The 22,342-nt window shown below is 43.7% G+C and overlaps 1 protein-coding gene across 3 annotated transcripts in view; it reads left to right on the top strand.

Moving 5' to 3' along the window:
* Positions 1 to 22,342, top strand: part of LOC136741212 (protein TANC2) — a 240,496-nt gene that overhangs the window by 199,573 nt on the left and 18,581 nt on the right. For all 3 annotated transcript variants that reach the window (XM_066698500.1, XM_066698499.1, XM_066698501.1), the window contains 11 exons: positions 7,112 to 7,237; positions 14,511 to 14,792; positions 15,212 to 15,345; positions 16,761 to 16,992; positions 17,209 to 17,375; positions 18,417 to 19,024; positions 19,450 to 19,558; positions 19,762 to 19,884; positions 20,307 to 20,543; positions 20,882 to 21,067; positions 21,479 to 21,572. In XM_066698500.1, coding sequence (XP_066554597.1) covers positions 7,112 to 7,237; positions 14,511 to 14,792; positions 15,212 to 15,345; positions 16,761 to 16,992; positions 17,209 to 17,375; positions 18,417 to 19,024; positions 19,450 to 19,558; positions 19,762 to 19,884; positions 20,307 to 20,543; positions 20,882 to 21,067; positions 21,479 to 21,572 — 2,298 coding nt within the window. The remainder of the gene's footprint in view (positions 1 to 7,111; positions 7,238 to 14,510; positions 14,793 to 15,211; positions 15,346 to 16,760; positions 16,993 to 17,208; positions 17,376 to 18,416; positions 19,025 to 19,449; positions 19,559 to 19,761; positions 19,885 to 20,306; positions 20,544 to 20,881; positions 21,068 to 21,478; positions 21,573 to 22,342) is intronic.

The raw sequence follows: 22,342 nt of genomic DNA, 5'->3' as shown, positions 1-22,342 counted from the left end.
ACTTGTCCTGCTCTTAGCTTGTGAAGAAGGGAGTTGTTTTTTGGGGTTTATGAAGTGGTGTTTTGCTAAATTCCATCATATGAAGATCATTTGGAAAATAAAGAGTGACTGAGCCAGCATCATCTAGCTATAACTAGCATGTGTTCCTGCTCTTTAGAAAGTGGTGTTTTAAATGGATATCTGTAAAACTAACTCCCCAGGATCAGGGTTATACACGTCTGCACTGTTCAATTGGATGATTAATGTACAAACCCTTTTTGAAGCTCTTTGTCAAAATGCCACTTTCTACTCATAATTGTAGCCCATGGTGTTTACCTGTCCTGGGCTTCAGTTATTTATTTTATATAACACATGGATGTGCAACTCCAGGCCTCAGGGTCAGGGATCCTACTGATTTGAGATGAATGTTTCAATAAGCAACTGTGTAATACCTGGAAATTATGATCAAAATAATAATCTTCAATGTGGTGATTAAGATCCAAATTATAATAACATAAAATGACACAGAGGCCATCAAATCCCTGCTATTATGGATTCTGAATAGTGCTTTTGTTCATCCGATATTTTCTTTTCCACTTTGGACTGAGTGAAGACAATCATCCAAGAAATCAATGGGATGGAAAAAGTAAAATGTTTATACCCCCCCTTCATCAAAATTGTGGTTCAGTCAGCAGGACTCTCTGCATTAATCCAAAAGCTCAACCAGTGATTGACAAACTCATCGATGTCATCAAGAAATAAGTAGAGTCAATAATAGTATGTATTGATGTTAATTAATCGTTGGAAAAACTTGTTCCAAGTGAAAGGGTGTAGGCAGGCTTCTCTGGAGTCATTTGATCAGCTGTTTTGCATCCCCACCCAGCCATATTAATTTCCCACGCAAAGTGCAAAGAAATCAAATGGAGAAACCCTCTGAAAAAGCCGTCCAAATAACATAAATATCCATCTCAAAACTAGCAAATAATATTATTTTCCATTGTCAAGTTTAAGTTTTTAAATTATTTTTTCAAAAAAGTTAAGATTCTTTGAATGAGTAAATAAACACTGCAGCTTTCTGTCTATCCCCTTCACTTATAAATATGAACAATCAAAGGTTTTGCATATATGTAGTTATTCTACCACACTACAGTGGCCTGTCTATTACTGCTGTCCAGGGCTAGTCACAGAGTACAACACACTCCCACAATGCCCCTGTGCTTCTCCGTATGACATCAGAGCTCATGTTAGGTGACACATTTGAATTGAGGCTGCATTTTTTTCTAAGCTCTCGCTTCTTACTATAAACACAAAGGGGGATGCATTAGAGTGACTCATATCTGTAATATAATCCTGCTATGAGGACATACATAGAACTGGTTGGATTTGTAATTGAATGGCAGTGTCCAATTTACATGTTTTTCCTATGCTAAATAGCTTGAACTTCGCAGTCTAGTGGCTAGATTGTTCATATATACCTTCATGTACTGTATCCGTGATATTTAACAGTCAATAATCTGGTGTTTTTGAAAAGAACTGAAACATAAAGGAAGATGAGAGAAAAATAATAATGCAGCAAAATTAGGAGTCGTGATGATCCCTTTAAAACCCTGAGCTTGGAAGAGAGGGAGAAAGAGGGAGGATTTTATCTGAACAGGGTGTGGATTGGCTGGGTTGCAGGAAAGAACATCAAAGCTTTGGGCATTAACTATTCCAATCCCCCAGAGTGACAGAAGTGGCTTTGAAGTGTGACTAAACGGTCTCCTGTGACAGACTACGGATGGTCTGAACACATGAGAGGGGATCTAACCAGGAGGAGAGTGTGGAAAGCAGGAATAAAGGAGTTTGGAAAGAGAGATGGTGGGATGATGTGCGAAGGAGGCGGGCTGTAAACCTTCCTAATGAGAGGTTCAAATCAGGAGAGAGGGGGATTATTATGGGTTACCTGCTGAGAAAGTGTTGGATTTTGCCTAGTCTTTCTTTGGTTTTCAATATCATCCACTGTGACACATAATCCTAATTTGATATGCTGTGTAGCTATAGAGGGCTTAGGTAAGGGTAGCGTTTTGCAGTTTTATTAAGCATATTCGCTTTTATTAAAGGGGATCAGATTTCTATTTTTTCTTTATTCCGCTGTTGTTGTTGTTGTTGTTTTTTAATCCATTGTCTTGGAATAAGAAAGATATATTTTTTTAAGTTGAACAGTGTAGCAGATAAGACATTCTTATAATACAGCCTTATTATATTGCATATGCAAATTTGGAATTTGGGAATATAGTTTTAAATGGAATTCAAGTCTATTTTTAATTTGAAGGGGACTATCTTTTTCTTGAAATACATATCCATCAACTTACCTTTTAAATGCAATCAAAGTATCATACTATACCATACTATACACAGAAGGTCAACAAAAACTATCAGTTTTGTGTAAACATTTCTCAATAGTATTTATTAGAAGGGATAGCAGTACCTTGTTGTATTTCACTGGAATTGTTGTCCATCAAACTATGTACTTGAGAAAGTAGTAAACAGATTGGCTTAGAAAGAAAGGCAGGGTTTATTTTTTCAGATGCAGTTTGAATGGCCCTCTTTATGAAACAGTGATTTAAAAAAAAAACTACTTGTGATCTGCCCAAAATTAGATTAAATCAATCGCTAATGTGAGTAACTGTCAAGGGTGGCAGTACAGTATAGTATGGAATTCTTTAATTCTTTAAGTACAGTTCAGAAGTCTGGTACAATGTTTCTTTTCCAAGTACAATGGGGGCCGAAAGAAGGGTATTTTTTTTCATACCTTTTTGGAACCGTTTTCATACCAACCTAGTTACAGGTACATTTGGATTCTGCACCAGCTCTTTGACAGCCATCGAGCGATATACAGATGACATTTAAGTCAGATGACAAAGAATCTTTGTTTCGTGTTTCATTACCACTTCATTTTTGTGGTCAGAGCTTCAGAATATGCCTTAAAACATTTTAACAAACACATTGGATTAATTTACTGCAGTTCAAGTTTCAAATGAAGAACCAATCACATTAAGTTTAAGAATCAGAAGGTCTTTAATTTCTCTCACTCTCCCTACCTGTACTGAGGGGTCTGCAACAGCACACTCACAACAGACAGCAAGCTCTGACCTGGGTATCTTCAAGTTGCACTATATTCTAGAGGAGTTTAGATTATTGATGCCATCATGGTCTTGTGATGCAACATGTATTTAAAAATTAGAATTCCCAGAAAATTAAAATGATATTTTAACCTACTCATACAGAAAAAAATTGTACAGTACGGAATAGTTTAGTTTTTTGTCCTGTTAAAATTATGAAAAAAAAAATCATACCATACCATACTGGATAATTCCCCCGCTTTCTGTGCCATTTTGATCAATGGAAAGAATAAATAAGCTCTAAAATTTAAATTTAAATTTGGAGAAATGGCTTTGATCTCCGAAGTCCAAAACATATTAGATTAAACTGACTTATAATTCTCATAGTTTTTTCTTCTTTTTTTTCGTTTTATGCACAACCACACACACACACACACACACACACACACACATTACTTAAGCAATTATCAGAAATAAAATCTACCAAGCACAAATCAACTTTATGAAATTTATAGATGCTGGTTGGCTGCCCAGTCTCGGATATTAAATGTAAAGCTGAGATTTTGCTGGATGTGAGCCATCGCTGGCTGTAAAATGCCAACTTCATGATGTACAGACCACAGCCTCAAACACAGCAAGGTCCACCTCCATAAAATAAATAAAAAATCTGGAAATCGTCTTATTACAGCCTCTGCATTGGCTGTCTCTCTACGGTGTTCATTTGAAAACACATTGGCATCCAGGCCGAGACGATGACTTTGAACAAATGGGACCCTGTAATGCAGACTCTTCAGAAAAGCCAACAAACAAAACATACGCAATGCAATACGGAGGGCTCAATAACCCAGGTGCTCTCTGCACAGCAGTTTATACCAGCATAATAACTGAGCTCTTAAAACAGAATTACTAATTTACAATGGATTTGTATACCTAGTGAGACACTGTGGTATAAACATAAAAACAAGCTGAGGCTGAGACTCATTGAGACTGTTGTTAATACTCTGTTCTCATATTCTGGCTTCATAAAGTCTTTATAAATGCAATTTGGGTATGCTAATCTAAAGTGTTACCTTGTTTTTTTTATTGTGTTCCAGCCTGGCACTTTTGTTGTCCATTATGTTGGCCCCTGTGTAGTGGCTGAGTTTGAGGCTGGAAGATTTCAGAAATGATCTGCCTGTGTGTACGTAGTTTGGCATAGGAAGCCCTGTTTAAGGTGTCCTCCTTCCAACCAGACGATTAAGCAGGGTTGAGTCTGTGTGTGTGGAGAGCCTCTCTTCCAGCTCCCAGCACCCCCCGCCAAATCCTCTGCTGCCGCCTTTTCCCGTGCCTCTTCCTCTCCAAATCGCTGCCCTCCCCAACCCCACCCGGACGGCATTCTCAGCTGCTGCGTTCCCTCTATTTTAGGTGACTGACTCGCCACTCATTGTGCTCCCCTTCCTCTGCAACTCCATCAGTGCTCCCCCCCCACCACACACGCACACACACACGCATACACACACGCACGTTCACACACTCACACGTTCACACACCCCCTGAATCACACAGCCACCCCCACTTCTCCAGGCCTACGTGTCTGTCAGCTCACTTCCACAAGACCTCAGAGGAAGGAAGGAGAGAAGGACAGGCGAATGCTTGATCTAAATCACATGGCCGTATTACTTTCTTGCAACGTTTTTCTTGCATCCCAAGATCCTTTTTTATTTTAATTATTTTTATTTATTTTTTTCCGTGCCTTCTTTCGGAAAGGTCACACACACCACCTACCCCCCAGCTCCAATATGGACAAGGCTGTTTCCGAAATACAACGGGGCTGCACCGGACCTTTTCAATTTGCCAGTTCCTGACCTTCTCCGCCCGAGCTCCTACCAGTGTCTGGCATGCTGCAGCTCCTAGCTTCAGAACAGCTGCGCTTCCTCAGCCCTCCTGGACCTCCTGATTTCTAAAGACAAAAGTGTTTGTGTGTGTGTGTGTGTGTGTGTGTGTGTGTGTGTGTATGTGTATGTGTGTGGATATGTATGTCAGAAAGGCTGCTGTTACTCTGCAGAATGAAGTGGGGCTGCAGCTAACCACTTTCTACATCCAGCCTCTTTGTCTCTCGCGTTCGTGAGCTAAAGAATGCAACTCTTCAAATCCCAATCGGCACGACGGTCATACATGGAACATGGTACAGAAGTGATCTTTTGTGCTCTAATATTTGCAGAGTCAATAAAAAAATTATGAAAACAAACAACCACTACATTTGCACACGTAAGCCAGAATCTTTTTTTATATCCTTGGATCATTTAATCAGCATCTGCTTTTTAAATTAAATGAATTTAAATTTATATATTTATATAGTGATACACACCTTGAATACTCTGGTAACGTTGGCACCGAAAGTTTTCTTTTTAGATTTGTATATAGATTTCCAGGACTGGCATTGTAATCGGAAATTACCTGGTGGATCATATTGTGAAAGGCCTCGGTTGAATTTTGGAGGATTTTCAATCAAGGTTTCTGTGTAGTAAAAGTAACCAAGGTTAATTGACTTATTTGTTGCTGTTGCATTCACTGAGAATGGGCTGGATCGTGGCCCCACAGCTGTTTTGTGGCTTGGGGAAGCTTCTACATGCTCTTGATCCTTGAACATCTGCGTCTCTGTCAATGTGTCAATCAGGGATACTCTGGAAAAATCACCCCCCATCTCCTTCCACACAGCGCCCCTGTAGTGCTCTGCACAAACCCATTACTCACAGTCTCGGGCTCCAGCTGAGGGTGCATCTTTCCGCAAAGTCCTCTCAGCGTAAGTGGGATCTGTTTTGCTGCTGTTTTATATTTGCTTTTTCTACGGTTTCTTTCTTTTCCTCTAATCATTAATCAGCCTGGGCCTGGGGGAGATTGGCGGGGGACGGGGGGGAGTTTTTTGCGTTCTGGTGCGGTTCCTATGTGTTGAATATGTATTTTTATTTTTTTCTTCTTTTTCCCCAAACACAAACTTAAGCAAGAATTTGAATGTGCTCATCACAGAAATGGTTGGCATTTCAATTTTGACTGTTTTTATTGGGTCTGAAATAGAGCTAAATTTACCTGTGCTTGTTTTCAGTGGAACCACTTGTGAAAACCCTCCTACTGAAACTATGCCCTGATACAGACCAGTATCAGAGAGTTGGGCTCTCTTCCTGAGTCCAGCAGTGTGGAGTTTTAAACTGAAGTTCAGTTAGTAGGAGGACCACCCCAATCTCGCAACTGACTTCCTCCTTGCCAAGCATAGCCACAAACACGAAATCCCAGCATTCATTGCTTTGCCCCTCTCTTCTACACCAAACCCCACCCCTGCCGCACCTCCTTGGCTCATTCCACCTAGTGTGGGGGGGGTGGAGGTGGTTTCAATGGCCTCGTCCTAATGGCCAGCAAATCGTTCCTTTAGTCAAGCGAGTCAAGGCCAAAATAAAGTTCTGTTTACCTTCTACTGCGTCTGTTGGGGTTGCCTGGACTCCTGAAATATATCAAGATACATTGCCACAGACCCTATCAGATGTCCATATCCATGAATCAGGGCATTTCTGAAATGTTCTGGGGACAGGATGCCTACAGTGCTGGGAGGGGCTGATCGAGCTGCATTACCAGTCACCCACCCCTCCCCTCGCTATATTGATGTGTGCGGCGCTGGGAGAATATTAATGTCTGTGCAGCAGAGAGGGATGAGGGGTGAGAAAGCGTGCAGGGCACAGTGGGGGGCTTAACTTACAGCTGTGCCAGCCAGCTAGTGATAACAGCAAGGGGGATGGGGGTGGAGGGGGACGTTAACCCTTTGCCACCGGTCCCAATCACGTGCTCAGCTCTCTCTTTTGCTTTTCAAAGGCGGTTGGTGCACCTGTCTCGGGCGCCAATCCATAAACACCCTCCATAAATGTGCCTTGGTAATCTGGGACACTGCTCACGTGTTCCACGCTCAACTGTTTACTAACCAGCCCATTCTCCCCTTCTCCAATTCTACGTCCTCTCTCCTTCTCCTCCCTCCCTCTTGTACCTTCTCCCTCGCTCCCTCACAGCCACCAGTTCCGCCCACCTGGAGGACCTGGCCTACCTGGATGAGCAGAGACACACCCCCCTGCGCACCTCCCTTAGGATGCCGAGGCAGACCATCGGCGCTGGACGCTCTGGCCAGGACCTGCGAGGTGAGGGCAGTCTTATCGTCCTTGCAGGGGAGGTGTGGGGGTAGTGGGCGTGCCGCAATCCGGCATTGGAGGACTTATACCTCTGTACAGGAATGGTGTTTGCAAAGTAGGTTTAGCCTCCTATAATTGAGATGATCGAGAGCAAGGATGGTCAAACTGCTACTGGAGTCCCCCCTGCCATACTGGTTTTTGTGCCAGCTAAGATCTCAATTGCTGAATCGAATCCTAAATTGAACTAACAATGCAATATATGGTTCAATTAAGTAATTAGGAGGTTGGTTGGAACAAAAACTAGCAGGGCCAGGGGTCCTCCAGGACTGGTTGGGGAATCCCTGATCTACAGTATCCCCCACAAACATAGTGAAAGTGCCTGTTTCTCCCACTTGCTCTTGTGGTATAATTATCAGTGCCAGCCACTATGCCATGCATAAGCTACCAGATCCTGCTGTGTTCATTTCTCCAAATATACTGCAGAGGAATAGATAACCAAAATCTGTTGAAGCAGCACATTGTCTTTGCTAGGAGTACAAATTGCTCTGTGAAAGAAACTAAGTAGGGTGCAATCTGTGCGTTTCCTTCTCTTTTCTGTCTTGATAATTAAAGTGCAAGTTCTCACCCTGAATAAGCTTTGAGTAAAAATGTAAGAGGGGAACAGCAACACAGAACTTTCAAGTGTTAATGAAAGGGAAGGGTAGGCTTTCCTTGCTTCCCCCCATCAAAACTGTACCTTGAGTCCTCCTATTCCTGATCTTGTAGATAACAATCATATATGGCTCGGTGTAGTGTGTGCATGTGTCTATGTATGTGTGCATATGTGGGTGGAAAGTGTGTGAAACGCTGGTTAGAAATTTTCAAATGTGGGCTGCATGCAGACACTTCAAGCTGAAACGACAATCAGAGAGAGAGAGAGATAGAAAGGCAGAGAAATCCAAGGCTCAAGGCTGCTTTGCCATTCAGCCAGCATGTTCCTTCTCGAAAACGCAGGGGCTTAGACTGGAGGGGTAGTCAAATCTTGCCCTGAACAGCCCCGCGGCACTCCAGATTCTGTTCTTAATTGGATTCACATGCACCTAACGATGTGCACAGACTGCAGACTTCCAAGAACAAGACAGACCTGAGCACTTATTCCGAATAACTTTATGCATTTTTAATTTTTTTTTTTTTTAGTTTTTAATTTGAATCTAATTTGAGCTGAGACTCATGAATCATATACACTCAGACACATTTCTGTAGATATACAATTTGGCATATGTATGTGTGCACTGTATTACCACTGCCTCCTATCTGCATTTTAAGATTCCAAATAATTAGCAGGATATCTGTACCTTTGGTCTATTAATAAAGAATTTAGTATTACTTATTTTCCTTCCTTAATCACGAGTCATTTGCCCTTCGTTTGAGAGAACTCAAATCTTGTCTTTATGCACCCCCCCCAAATCCCACATGCTCCCCACTGTGTTAAATGCGTGTTATACAGAGCATTGTTCTCCCTAGTGTAGCGCACGCTTGTCAGAAAGAGTGGAATCAAGGACAGGCAGGGTCGGGGGGGTTGGGGTTGGGGTAGGGGGTGTCTTTGGTACAAGGGCCCATATCAGGGTGATGGATTCTCTAGTTGCCCTGTGACAGGCAACTTTAAAATCTGAGCTTGTAATGGTCTCCGGCAAACCCGTCTTCTTACAAGCTCTGTCTGGCAGATGTAAAGAGACCATCACAATGCTTTCGACACAGCTGGCCAGGGCGAGCCCCTGCTAAGGAAAATGTATGGGCCTGTCCTCTACATCCAGACTGGCTGATGTTGCCCTGTTCCCTGGGGTGTCTGGACGTTTGGTGGACAGGGTTACGCGATGCTTTTAGTGCTGAGCGTGTTTGTTTGTGCGTGTTTTTTTTTTGTTTTTTTTTCTCCTGCTCTGCCAAGGGTTTCGTTAATCCACAAAATACAAAGAACAGTTACAGTGTATCTTTAGTGGTTTAGCTCACAGCGTTCATGTTTGTGGCATTTGTTCCTATTTCCTAATTTTAAACCAATTTAAAAATGTCACTGTGTTGCCCCCTCTAACAGGGAAAAGACAACAATCATTCTTGTACTATTAGGAATGAGTCTTTCACTGTGTTCCAGTATTGTATTATTATAGGCCTCATTCCTCTTTGTTTGTCATCACAGGCTTTAAAACGTACCCTTAACAACCAGGTAGATCTGGTCAGGTAGGTTGCATAAACATATATTATCCCAAACAATGTTGACAGTGGTTATCTTGTTGCATCAGTGACAAAATCTGTTTTTCTGAGAGCAGTACATTGATGCACCTTTCAGCATTGATCCAATGAGAGAATCCCCTTTTGATGAATTTTGTAATTTATTCTCCCCCAAACTATATCATAAACATTTTATTTCTCCATTATCCTCAGCATGGTGTGTCAGGGAATTTCAAGTCCAAAAGGCAGAACAATGACACATGCAGTCAGTACCTATAGCCAGCAAATATGAGTTTAGATTTTTTTTTGGGTGGGGGGGGGTTATTGTTCTGTAAATGCCAACAGTGGAGTGGTTTGGCTGCTCCTATTCACTCTCGCTGAGGCAGCTACGTCTCTCTTGCGCTGTGCTGGGTGAGTCATGCTTACCTTGTAAATAATTAAAGGAGTCAAGACTGCGCTGACAACAGTGACTCTCCTGATAAAGCATTGCAATAACCTTCACTGGTCTCCACTGAAATGGAGAAGCGAGAAAAATCTCCCAGTGTCTGCGAACTCCTGACAGACCACACGTTTGCACTCCTTAGCTGTTTTTTCCATCATACAGCTGTCTAGTTTAAAGACTTACTTTTATAAAATGTCATTATTTTAATCTGTGCCTTGTTTTTATTTTATCTCTGTATCTGTAATGTTAATTGGGTTGTTGTTTTTTAACTTGTAAAGGTACTATATCAAATTATTATTATTATTATTATTCATTTTTTCCACCTCTACCAGTGCTTCATTGTATTCATACTTTTGCCCCCAACCCACAGCTGATCCATAGACTTAAAAGAACAAATAAAATGATACAGTAATATCCATATAGTTGAAATATAAATAAATAAATGAATGAATGAAAAATTAAGTGATGAACCACATTATTTCAGGCACCTTAAGGCATGAATGTACTATACTTAACATAATATACTTTACAGTTCATTCCAGATCTCCAGTTGAAACACATTTAATTACATTAAGTAAATTTGAAATTGTGAATGATCCCAACCATTAAGACTCTGAATTAGGAATTCTTCCCCTGTAGTGCGTTAGTAATGGCGATATTTGGCTATCCCTGCTGCTCAGGGCTGAATAGGAAAAGCTAACATGCAGATTTTCAGATCTAATCACATCACATATTGGTTTCCTGGATAACTCTGCAAATCAGCCCTGCTCTTGCGTCTTGTTGCTGGCTTTCAGCTGCAGCTCTACAGTTCCGGAATGCTAAAGACGTTTTGCTGCAGTCAGAGTCTCCCCGATCGAACCTGCTCCGCTACACTTACAATTCACAGGACGGCTGTTCAAACTTGCAAAAGGCCACGCCCCGGTTTCTCACTGAGCTCCTGCATGAATCTAATGACTGGTTATTAGTTCAATGTGCAGAATGTAAAATGAGTTTTGGACCTGTGTGTGTGCAGATGTGCTGTTTCCCATTCAGGCAGCTAAGAGGTTAATGTATAGAGCGTTTATGCAACTCCCTAGCAAACCGGTGATCAATTTTAATTGCGTCGGGTGCATGCTGAGCACAGTCACGGAGCACATCTCGCTCTTTGCACTCTCTACTCAGGGCTTTAATCAAACATTTAATTTTCTTGTATTGTATTTGTAGCAGCTAACAAGCACGCTTGGAGCGACTCTTTGCAAATACTAAAGCAAAAATGCATATATGTATACCAAGGCCAATTATGGAGCATAGTATTGTAGAGATGAATATTCTTATCCCAATATGACTTGTATGTTGACGCAATGGCAGGCACAAAATGGACCATAAACTAACACAGCAGTATCTGGTAGTTATGCTAATATTTTTAGCATAATCGCTTCAGAATTAATGGGGATAGAAAAAGTGGACAGTTAGTCCTTACTGGAGGTGGCATTAGTACTCATGGCTTGTGCAGGGTTATCAGAAAAATCTCAGCTGGCCCTTAGACATAGAGGCACAGTATTGTAGCACTCAAGTGTTACAGAGTCTTAAGTCTTAAGAAACACAATCCCTGTTAAGCTTCGCCAAGGCCAGCGTACAGCTAGAATGCTGCCTCTGCAAGGACTCAAACACACAGCCTAACTTTCTACCTATCCTAATCCCTTATTCTCATCTGCAACACCATTTTGTACAGCCTCTTTTGTTTTGCTGTTGCTATTGTTTCTGCAGGTGGTTGTGAATACGTGAGAAGCCCGTTCAATTGCCTTTCATTGGTGCTTGAAAGTCATCCTGAGCTCATTTAGCATTATGGCAGACAGTTGCAAACATCCACACACACCTTCAGCCAGATGCTTGCTTTTGTCATAGCTTCTACAACACATTCTGGAAAGAAAAAAAAACTGAGGGAGCAAATTGGTAGGCATCCAGGCTTTTTAACAAGCTTCCCATCCCCTGAATTTGAATATCTGGGTCTGAGTCAGCTTGTCAGTGTGGCACCCATAACTGATATGCCAGATCAGAAATGTTTTCTTTATGCATGGGACAATTTAAATGTTGTGCTACTGCACTAGGTTACTGTAAATCTAGTGATATTCAATGACCTGTCAGGGCCAAATCTGGAAAAATCTGATCTATTAATCTATTATGATTATACCATCATTTAGAGTCTTTAGTCCATTGTAAGCTCCTGCAAGTAAGATATTATTTAGTTTAAGAAGCACCTAAAATATGAGTGTGCAAAGCATTTCATATAGCTGGTCTGTGGAAGGTGCTTGGACAAGAACTGCAGGACAAGTCAAGGTTCTGATCAGGATTTGTCCCTAGACTAGTCTACTAATGAACCTGAGTTCTGGCTGTTGTAGAATCCGTGTGTTAGTGGGTTTGCACGGTGTGGCTGAAGTGTGTGGTGATTAGAGCTGTCTGTACTGAGCCAGGGCTGGTGAAGGTGGAGGGTGTCAGTGTCGTGTAGGCCTGGGGCAGGAGATCTGCCAAGAAGACTTGCCAACTGGGGTTGGGCCCCCTCCCTGCCTGCTTGCTCCTGCTGCTTCTGTCTCTCCTGTTTGATAACTGCTGAGAACTGCTCATCCCACCCCCCCTGTCACCTGTTCCCTTTTTCATTTTTTGTTCTTCTCTCGCTTGTCTATTCTGTCTCAGCTTGCACTAACATCCATGCCTGGCACTCTCACTCACGTAAGTTGCTCTTTTATTCAATTCTTAACCTCTTCGCTCACTTTCAGCCCGGGGCCCTTGTTCCCCACACTCACTCCAGATGTGTGTGGGGAATAGAGTGTACATTGTTCTTTGGTTTCTCTTATTTTTTTACTGAGCTAGTTATTTTGTTATTTTTCTGTCACTCCAATAAATCAAGGTGGTTCCACTCTTAAACTATCTTCACTGCCCCTCTAATGGTGTTGCTCCCAACAGACCTGAGTGTAGAAGCAATAGAGATGTCCCCTATCATCTTATTGTAGCCATAGCATCTCTCCCAAATACTGACCCATCAATCCAATAGGAAGCTGCAACAGTAGTTCTCACACTTTGGATCCTGTAGCCCCACAATATCTTGTGGGTTAACCATGTCCCATAATTTAACCAATACCAGTCTTAACTGATCAAGGATAACATGCTCCAAAGACCCCTGTTAAACCCCAAGGACGGTTGGCTCTCCAGGAACAGATTTGGAGACCCACTATACTATGATGCATAACTGTGCTAGTCTATATTTGCTGTGTACTGACACCCCACTACAGTGCTGCACAACGTCAAGGCTGCCCAGACTTTTTTTGATGCACTAGTGTTATTTTAGTCTTTCCTTTAGTGTTGCCAGAAGTAAAATCAATTGATAACTTGAATAGTCCTGACAGGGAATGATAATCCACGTTGACTGGTCCTGGTGTCCGGCTGTCCTATCCCTCACCCGTCTCTGGACATTTGCTTAGCCTTGGGGAAGGAAATATTAAGTCCATTACAGATATAAGTATTATTGCCCCAAAAGATAGTTAAGTGCTGCACAGATCTTAATCAGCAGCGACTGGAGTACCAGCACTGAAGTGTCTTGACAGTGTAATGACCTAGAAAGCACAGGCCAATTCCAGGTTATTTTAGACATCACGATTCCAGCACCCTGAGACCTGGGCCCCCCGGCCACACACAGTTAACGCTGTCCCGAGATGCGTGTTTTTCTCCTTAACTCGCAGCTCCCCCTTGTGGAGCCACGGGAGACTACAGGATGCCACACTGACCGTAAATAATCCAAGATCACTTTAGAAATTGCCAGCAGTCAGACCGTGGCAAGATTAATCCGTGAAAATCATTTAAATATCCGGCCTGATCATACATTTCACTGGAGCTTCAAATTGGAGTGGGCAGACAAAATTAAATAACATGCTTTATTTATATATGTATTAAACCCACCACTATAAAAACTTCTTCGGCAATATTATTTTATTTACAGTTATTTATTGTCCTAAAAAATGGATTTGCTGTACCCAGGCAAATAGCTAAGCCTCCCAAATGCCATGGGGTGTATTCTTTTGTTTCTTGTCTGAATGGTTTTAATCACTAGCATAATAATCAGAATATGTTGGGGGGAAAAAAAAACATTCTCAGGGAGAAGAACAAAACAAAAGATGTAGTCTCTTTTCCAAATGGTGAACCACTAAGACACACTGTGCTTCTGATTTATCACCATACATTTCCTTAAATGTCTGTGGTTGTGTTAGCTTGTTCTTGTATTGCATTGTGCAGGCTGTGTGAGGCAGTGAAAGCGATTGGGTGTGTGCAGCAGTGCTGGCCAATGATCCCAGACTGTTCTCATTAAATGCACTGTTGTACGACTCCCTGGGCACTAGATCCCCTGTTTGGTGACGCCAGCTCTCAGTCACTAAATATAGCTCATCCTGGGCTCCCGTGAGGCGCATCCGGTAAAGACGGTATAATCAGAAATCTTTTAAATGGATCTATTAAAAACAACATATTTATTATGTATCCAGTTTGTCACTTGAGACATCTTTGTTATGCCACTGAGACTGAGCCCAGGCATGATCAGGGCCGTAGTGTACTGAAGGCTGGCAGGATGCAGTGTTGAGGAGGTCTTTAATGGCTTTCTCCCTTCAATCCCAGTGCGCTTCGCCCCCTACCGGCCCCCCGACATCTCCCTGAAGCCGCTGCTGTTTGAGGTGCCCAGCATCACCATGGACTCGGTGTTCATCGGCCGCGACTGGCTCTTCCAGGAGGTGGAGGGCCAACTGCGCAGTGCCAACTCCAGCACCAACCGCGGCGTGGTCATCGTGGGCAACATCGGCTATGGCAAGACCGCCATCGTCTCCCGCCTTGTGGCCATGAGCTGCCACGGCACCCGCATGCGGCAGATCGCCTCTGACAGCCCGCACGCCTCACCCAAACGTAAGCCACGGGGGCACTGCTGCCAAGGCCTGGCATTGGGCAGGGGGTGGGCAGTTTGTGGGGGGGATCCAGCTTTGATTTCACACAGCAGAGCATATTGTATTAATCCTCAATCGAGCCATTGTTTCTGACATGTCTAATGATACGGCAGTGTTACCGTATTGTTGTTCTTATTTGTTTTCAAAACTCATCAAATGCAGGGATTTTTCTAGACTGTGCCGGAAAGCCTTTTTCACCAGTAAGACTCTCCATATGGTAGCCAGTTGTATTATCAACCTTGTGTGCAAAAGCCCCCCCACAAGGAAGGTGTGCATCCTTAGTCTTAGACAATATCTGTGTCAGTGTCACTCAGGTGTATTTATAGACTGATGAATGCAGGCTTCTTTGAGTGTGATGGATTTTTTCCTCTCCTGTCCCAGATGGAGATGGGAATAGGGATTTGCCCCTGAGCCAGCCCCAGCCCTCCCATGGCACCCTGGGTGGGGGCAGCTGCCCTGGGACCCCTGAGATGCGTCGGCGGCAGGAGGAGGCTATGAGGCGTCTGGCATCACAGGTACTACAGAGTCTCTGACCTGATCGCTTGGATTTCTGCCCTTATCATGACTTAATGAAGGGGGTTGCAGGCTGGTTGCAGGGTTAAATAGTTTTGGTTTGTTAGAATGCAACACTGAATCAAAATTCACACAACAAAACAGAAAGGACCAGAGCAGAAATTATCAAATAAATACTGCATTAACCAAATCAGTCTGAAACTGAAATCCAGCTGCATCACCTCAGCAAAACTCATGAGGCCACCTCTACTGTCTACCAGCATTTACACACTGGCAATCTGTTTGCCATACCTGGTGTCTGAGCTGCAATCTCATGGTGCAAAGTCATATGAATTCTGTTTCATGAAGTTATATATATTTATTATAACATTTCAGTTGTATGTACTGTTGAGCCCAGTTTTATGTACTAAAATAAATAACACATGAGACATAAGAAAATCTGCACAAGAAAAATAATACACATTGCATAGGGCTCTGTAGACAGACCAGCTGCTGTAAGGAAGCTTTCTTCCAGCTGGGGTGTTTCACTTATATGCAGGACTGCTTGTCCTCAGAGACAGCTCTGAACCACACAGAGCCGGCATGGGGTCTCACAGGGGCCACACAGAGCCGGGACGGGGTCTCACAGGGGCTACACTCTGCTGACTGATCTGCAAATCCAATGCATTGCTCTTAGTCCTTCATTATGCAAATTTCACTTTTACCCTTTTTGACGGAGACCTACTAAATTATTAATACTTGCAGAAAGCAATTTTCAGTCAAGCTATTAGATCGTGTTAACACAGAACATTAATAATTGAGTCCTCTTACTTTTCCCCCCTTTCTTCTTTTGTTTAAGCTCTTTATCCCTGGGCATTTAAAATTAACACGTTATTATATTTCTTTTCTTTTTTCTTTTTTTAATCTGTCATTTTATCCCCGGGTTGTGACATTAAAGTTTTTTTCAGTCTTTGTGTGGAATTCCACTGTGGGAGAGAGTTGAAAAGCTTGTTTATTTTTATAACTTTCAGAATTCTTAGTTGTTGTTTTTTTCATGTCTGTTTCAATATCCAACAATATACATATTCACTTCTCTTTAAATCTGCCTAATCACCCAACTCGGCACATAGGATTCTATGGAGTGCCAAAGTCCGGAGTGTACTAGAAGTTTAAAGGAGTTCAGTCGATTTGCAACCTTCTCTAGACTATATCAGTGTTTGGCAAACTGAAAAAGATTGAATTGCTAAAAGAGCAATACTGTATACATCCCATCCCACTCTATCTTTCTCTCTTCCTGATATCCCACCCTCTCAGTATGTCTTGCTTTTTCCCTCTCCATATCTACTCTGCTCTGCATTTCTCCCATACTCCTCGTCTCATTCCCTGCAACCTCACTTCCCCCCCACCCCTTGTCTCACCGGCTCTCTGTCTCCCTCAGGTGGTGGCGTACCACTACTGCCAGGCGGACAATGCCTACACCTGCCTCGTCCCGGAGTTCGTGCACAACGTGGCGGCGTTGCTGTGTCGCTCACCACAGCTTATCGCCTACCGGGAACAGCTGCTGCGAGAGCCCCACCTCCAGAGCATGCTCAGTCTGCGCTCCTGCGTTCAGGACCCCCTGGCCTCCTTCAGGAGAGGCGTACTGGAGCCCCTGGACACCCTGTACAAAGGTCAGAAGGGAGACAGCTTTACTCCAAACAAAGCAGAATCTGTGTCGTTTGTGAGATCTGTCGAGTGATCATACTGCCCCTTGTTTCTTTCTCTTCCATACTTAACTAGCTGTACAGATCCAGGACATGTTTGTGCCAGTTCCTATTGCTGTCTGTATGCCACACTTGTTGTCCAAGTCATGTGTCTCAATGGCGATGCTCCACTTGGCATTTCAGAGAGGAAGATTGCCGACGAAGACCTCATCATCCTGATCGACGGGCTGAACGAGGCAGAGTTCCACAAGCCAGATTACGGCGATACTATTGTCTCCTTCCTGAGCAAGACCATCGGCAAATTCCCGCCTTGGCTGAAGCTGATTGTCACTGTGAGGACCACACTGCAGGTACTGGTCTGACTGAGTGCAGGGTGCCTCACACACACAGCTTTTCTGCTGCACTGCATTAACATGTGTGTGCTGCAACTCTGTCTCGCTGACTCTAAAGTTGTCCATCTCTTCAAATGGGGCCTGACTACATTACGATTCCTTCCTGCCTCCCATCAGAATGGATTTTATTGTACTTCAGTACCTTAATGGCTGCTTGAACATCGATTGGCGGTGCACACACTCATACTTGATTGCCGCCTTCTTTGCTGCTGGTTCATCGCTGAACATCTTTGTCTGTTTTTCTTGTTGATTTTTGTACAATTGATCAATATGTGAATATCGAACATCTCTTCAGTGCGCAGTATTTTCTTTGAGACATTGCCTACTGAGCTTAAGATGCTGTTGATTTACACTTGAGTGAATTTTAGTTCTCATAGCTTTCAGGCGGATGCTGTAGGATCTTGTTCCGGGGGTGGGGAGGGTTTGGGATTGCGTCTAACGGCCTAATTCGGACTTGCAGGTTTATTTAAAATAAGTCAGTCAGGAACACTATAATTGCAGTAATAGCTGTTGAAAGATATCACCTTCCAAAAATACATAAAATAAATGGATCTCAACCCTTTTTTAGTGTACCAAGTTTGAGGTCACAGACTGGATAATTCTCTTATGACAACAGTGATGACAATATGTTTATTGTTTAGTGGTTTGTTGTATTTCAAGCTTTACACACAGTAAGCTCTCATACGAATTGTACTGAAATATCAGCAAAACAAATATAAGGCAACAAGCAGGAAATAGCCAGCTCTCCGCACTCTTACATGCAACGACCTGCAGTTCACAAAGCCTGGACTGGGACACTATGAGATTCATTTTTCCCTCCCTGTTACAGGTAGACATTAGCACATTCCTGTCGAGCAAAACATTAAAATATTCAATGCCAGCATTGAGAAAAGAAACATCTAGACTGGGAAATTGATCACTCACGCATTGGATTATAATTTAGTTTCACAGTACACTTCACTTGGTCTTGCCTTTGTTGACTCTTCCGTTCCCTCATAGGAAATCACCAAACTGCTGCCCTTCCACCGGATCTCTCTGGACCGACTGGAGGAGAACGAAGCCATCGACCAGGACCTGCAGGGCTATATCCTGCACCGCATTCACTGCAGCCCCGAGATCCAGAATAACATCTCGCTAAACGGCAAGATGGACAACACCACCTTTGGCAAGCTGAGTGCCCACCTCAAGGCCCTGAGCCAGGGGTCCTACCTCTACCTGAAGCTGACTTTCGACCTCATCGAGAAGGGCTACCTGGTGCTCAAGAGCTCCAGCTACAAGGTGGTGCCGGTGTCCCTGGCCGAGGTCTACCTCCTGCAGTGCAACATGAAGTTCCCCACGCAGTCTTCCTTCGAGCGCGTGCTGCCCCTGCTCAACGTGGCCGTGGCATCCCTGCACCCATTGACCGATGAGCAGATACACCTGGCCATCAACGCGGGCTCCGTCCAGGGCACCCTGGAGTGGGACGACTTCCAGCAACGCATGGACAACCTCTCCATGTTCCTCATCAAGCGGCGCGACGGCACGCGCATGTTCGTTCACCCTTCCTTCCGAGAGTGGCTCATCTGGAGGGAGGAGGGCGAGAAGACCAAGTTCCTCTGTGACCCCAGGTGGGGACGGGGCTAGAGATGGGGAGTGACTGGGAGGCGGAGAGAGAGAGGGGGAGTGTGGGAGATGGGTTGGGAGAGAGATGTGGGAAGGGAAGGGAAGGTGAATTGGGGGGGAGGTTGTAAAGTAAGATAGAGGTTGGGTGAAAAATGGACATGGAGGAAGGAGCTGTACTGGGAGGGAGGTATGTCTAGATAAAGAATAGATCTGGACTAGGGGGGAAAGTCAGAAAGCGGGTGTTGGACTGGGCATGTTTCACTGGTGTTGGGTGAGGAAAGTAGGGGTACTGTTCATGGATTGCACTTTGTTGTAGCATTGACTGAGCTGCTGGACTGAAAAAAACAAGGGCAGACATTCTCAGAGCTGGCACTGACCTTCCAAACTGTGTGTAGATGAAGCTTATAGTTCTCTCTCTCTCTCCTGACAGGAGTGGACACACCCTGCTGGCATTCTGGTTTTCCCGACAGGAAGGGAAGCTTAATCGGCAACAGACCATTGAGCTGGGTCACCACATCCTCAAAGCACACATCTTCAAGGTAGACACAGGCGTTCACACACAGTTTTCTGTGATAATGATATCCCAAGCACAATTATTTTTTATTTTCTTTAAAGAACTTGAATTACTCTGGAGGCTTTTTTGTTGTTGTTGTACTTCGTCTTCTCCATCATCATTTATTTTTTTACTTCTTCCTTCATCTTCCTTTTGTTATTGTTTACACTGTTTTTCCCATTGCTGCAGGGCCTAAGTAAGAAGGTTGGGGTTTCCTCATCAATCCTGCAGGGACTATGGGTGTCGTACAGCACAGAAGGCCTCTCCACGGCCCTAGCCTCACTGCGCAACCTCTATACACCCAACATTAAGGTACTGTGCTTCCTCTATACACCTGTGCTACCTCTATACACCCAACATTAGGGTACTCTTATACCTGGTTATTAAGGTACTATGTTAGTAAACTGCAATGCACCAAACAGGATTGTTTACCAAACATTATATGGAGTTAAAGCTAAAATTGTAAAAAAAGAAAGTCTTACCAACACAAAAGTGGAAAAAAAATGAAAAACATGAGAAAATTAACAACAGGGCCTTTAGTGTAGATTAGAAGGATGCTTTTATGGAACCCACGGTCAGAATTGTCACAAGGAACAGGATAAGGGGACACATGGGAGGAGACGGATGCAGGTGTAGGTAAGGTGAGGTTGATGCCCTACTTGGTTCCTGAGCCCGCACAAGTGCCCAGCGCTGTGTGTCAGTCTGCTTTTGGCTGACGTAAGGTTTCCTTCCAGGTAAGCCGGCTGCTGATCCTGGGCGGCGCCAACGTGAACTACCGCACAGAGGTGCTGAACAATGCGCCCATCCTGTGTGTTCATGCCCACCTGGGCTACACCGACACTGTGGGGATGCTGCTGGAGTTCGGTGCCAGTGTGGACTCCAGCTCCGAGAACGGCCTCACTCCCCTGGGCTACGCTGCCGCCGCTGGGCACCTTCCCATCGTCACCGCACTATGCCGCAAGCGTGCCAAGGTATGAACCCCAAACAAACGCACACATGCAAGCTCACATCACACTTGCTTATATATCAGTGGTGTCTTTTCAGTCTGTCGAAAACAGAACTGAGCCTGGAGAAAAAGCTTGAAAGATTCCGTCTGATTGATCTGAGTTCAAACGGGTTGTACTCCATTGATTTCTGTGAATTGAGTTGGGTTGGGTAACGCATCTGAAGAAAATATAATTACTAGTTACCTGGAAAAATAAACAGATCTTTGAAGTCTGCATGGGCGTCTCATCTCTGGTCTGTAGATTGTGTTTGCTGTTTTCTTTCTCTCATTTGATTCTCCCTGTGTGTGTGTGTGTGTGTTTAGGTGGACCATCTGGACAAGAACGGCCAATGTGCACTGGTACACGCGGCACTGAGAGGTCACCTGGAAGTGGTGAAGTTCCTGATCCAGTGTGACTGGACAATGGCCGGCCAGCAGCAGGGCGTGTTTAACAAGAGCCACGCTGTACAGCAAGCCCTCATTGCAGCCGCCAGCATGGGTTACACAGAGGTACGGCACTGTGAAGCCTGTTTCCATATGACCCCTCTGTAACCTGGAAGTATCCAGCATGTTGTGTACATTACAACTGTTTAATAGGGTTTGCAAAATAAAAAATTACCCCAATTTACTTGGCCCCTACTTGGGATGTATAGCTCTGTGAAGAAGTGATGGCAGTGATTTAAAGAGGCCCAAACCTTAAAATAGAGAGCTCTAGAGTCCACAGAGACCTATACACAGCCTGTCCTGAACTAACCTGCTAGGTTCCACTTCCTTATATATTCCCAATATATGGCCAAGTCCCTGAAATTCCTTTTTATACTTTATGAAGTCACATTGCATTCCTAAAGTTTTTAATCTTAGTGTTTTTCCTTGTAATGTGTGGCTGTATTTATTATTGTGTGTGTGTTTTTCGACATGCAGATTGTGTCCTACTTGCTGGACCTCCCTGAGAAAGATGAGGAGGAGGTGGAACGTGCCCAGATCAACAGCTTTGACACCCTATGGGGAGAAACAGGTACAAGAAACAGAGCTCATGGGGTTTTCGCAGATTTTGGGGAGCAGGGAACAAATAACTATTGCCGGTTGCCTATTTGCAGTAAAATACTTTTGATACTTTGATTCTTGATTCCCTATCAGTCAAGCAGTCAGTATTTATTTCCATATAGCACCCTTTGCAATGGAATTGCTACAGATCGCTTTTGTAGAGAAAATGCATACATGCAGTACAAGTCAATATATAGATGCAGTAAAGCAGATGTCAACCACGAGGGCACACATGTAGGGGAGAAATGGACCCAGGCCCACACTAGTGAGATGAGTCTCTCAAATTAATGTGATTACAGCTCCAGTTTAAGGCAAGTTTAGAGTTTGAGACTAGCATTCAGCTGGAGTTATATCTGCTCTCTATATCCAGGGCTGAATTGAGCCATTCTGTGTAGCACTCAGAGATTTGTCCTAATTCATTCTTTACACGTCTCAGGGGAGCTTTGGACAAAACACTCCAAAGTGACCTCCTTTGGTGTCAGGTTTCAGTGAGGGAGACGAATCCGACAGCATTTCCTACAGTACCGTTCTGAAGCCACCGCACATGATAGAGTGGGTTACGCTGTTCCATTAGTCTTCTCTGTTTGCCTTTCATAGGAGTACAAAGACAGATCGGCCGTGCTTAAACTTTAATTGTATGCGATTTAAACACTGAAACCTTTGAATTGGCCCTAAACAAAAGGTTTGAATAGAGGAAGTCAGACCTCTATGCAGCTCATTCATTATCTCAGACACTGGGCT

Source organism: Amia ocellicauda, chromosome 3 (assembly GCF_036373705.1).
Source record: "Amia ocellicauda isolate fAmiCal2 chromosome 3, fAmiCal2.hap1, whole genome shotgun sequence".
NCBI classification, from domain to species: domain Eukaryota; kingdom Metazoa; phylum Chordata; class Actinopteri; order Amiiformes; family Amiidae; genus Amia; species Amia ocellicauda.
Note: the sequence above shows the minus strand (reverse complement) of the source record. Positions and strands in the feature narration are given on the sequence as shown.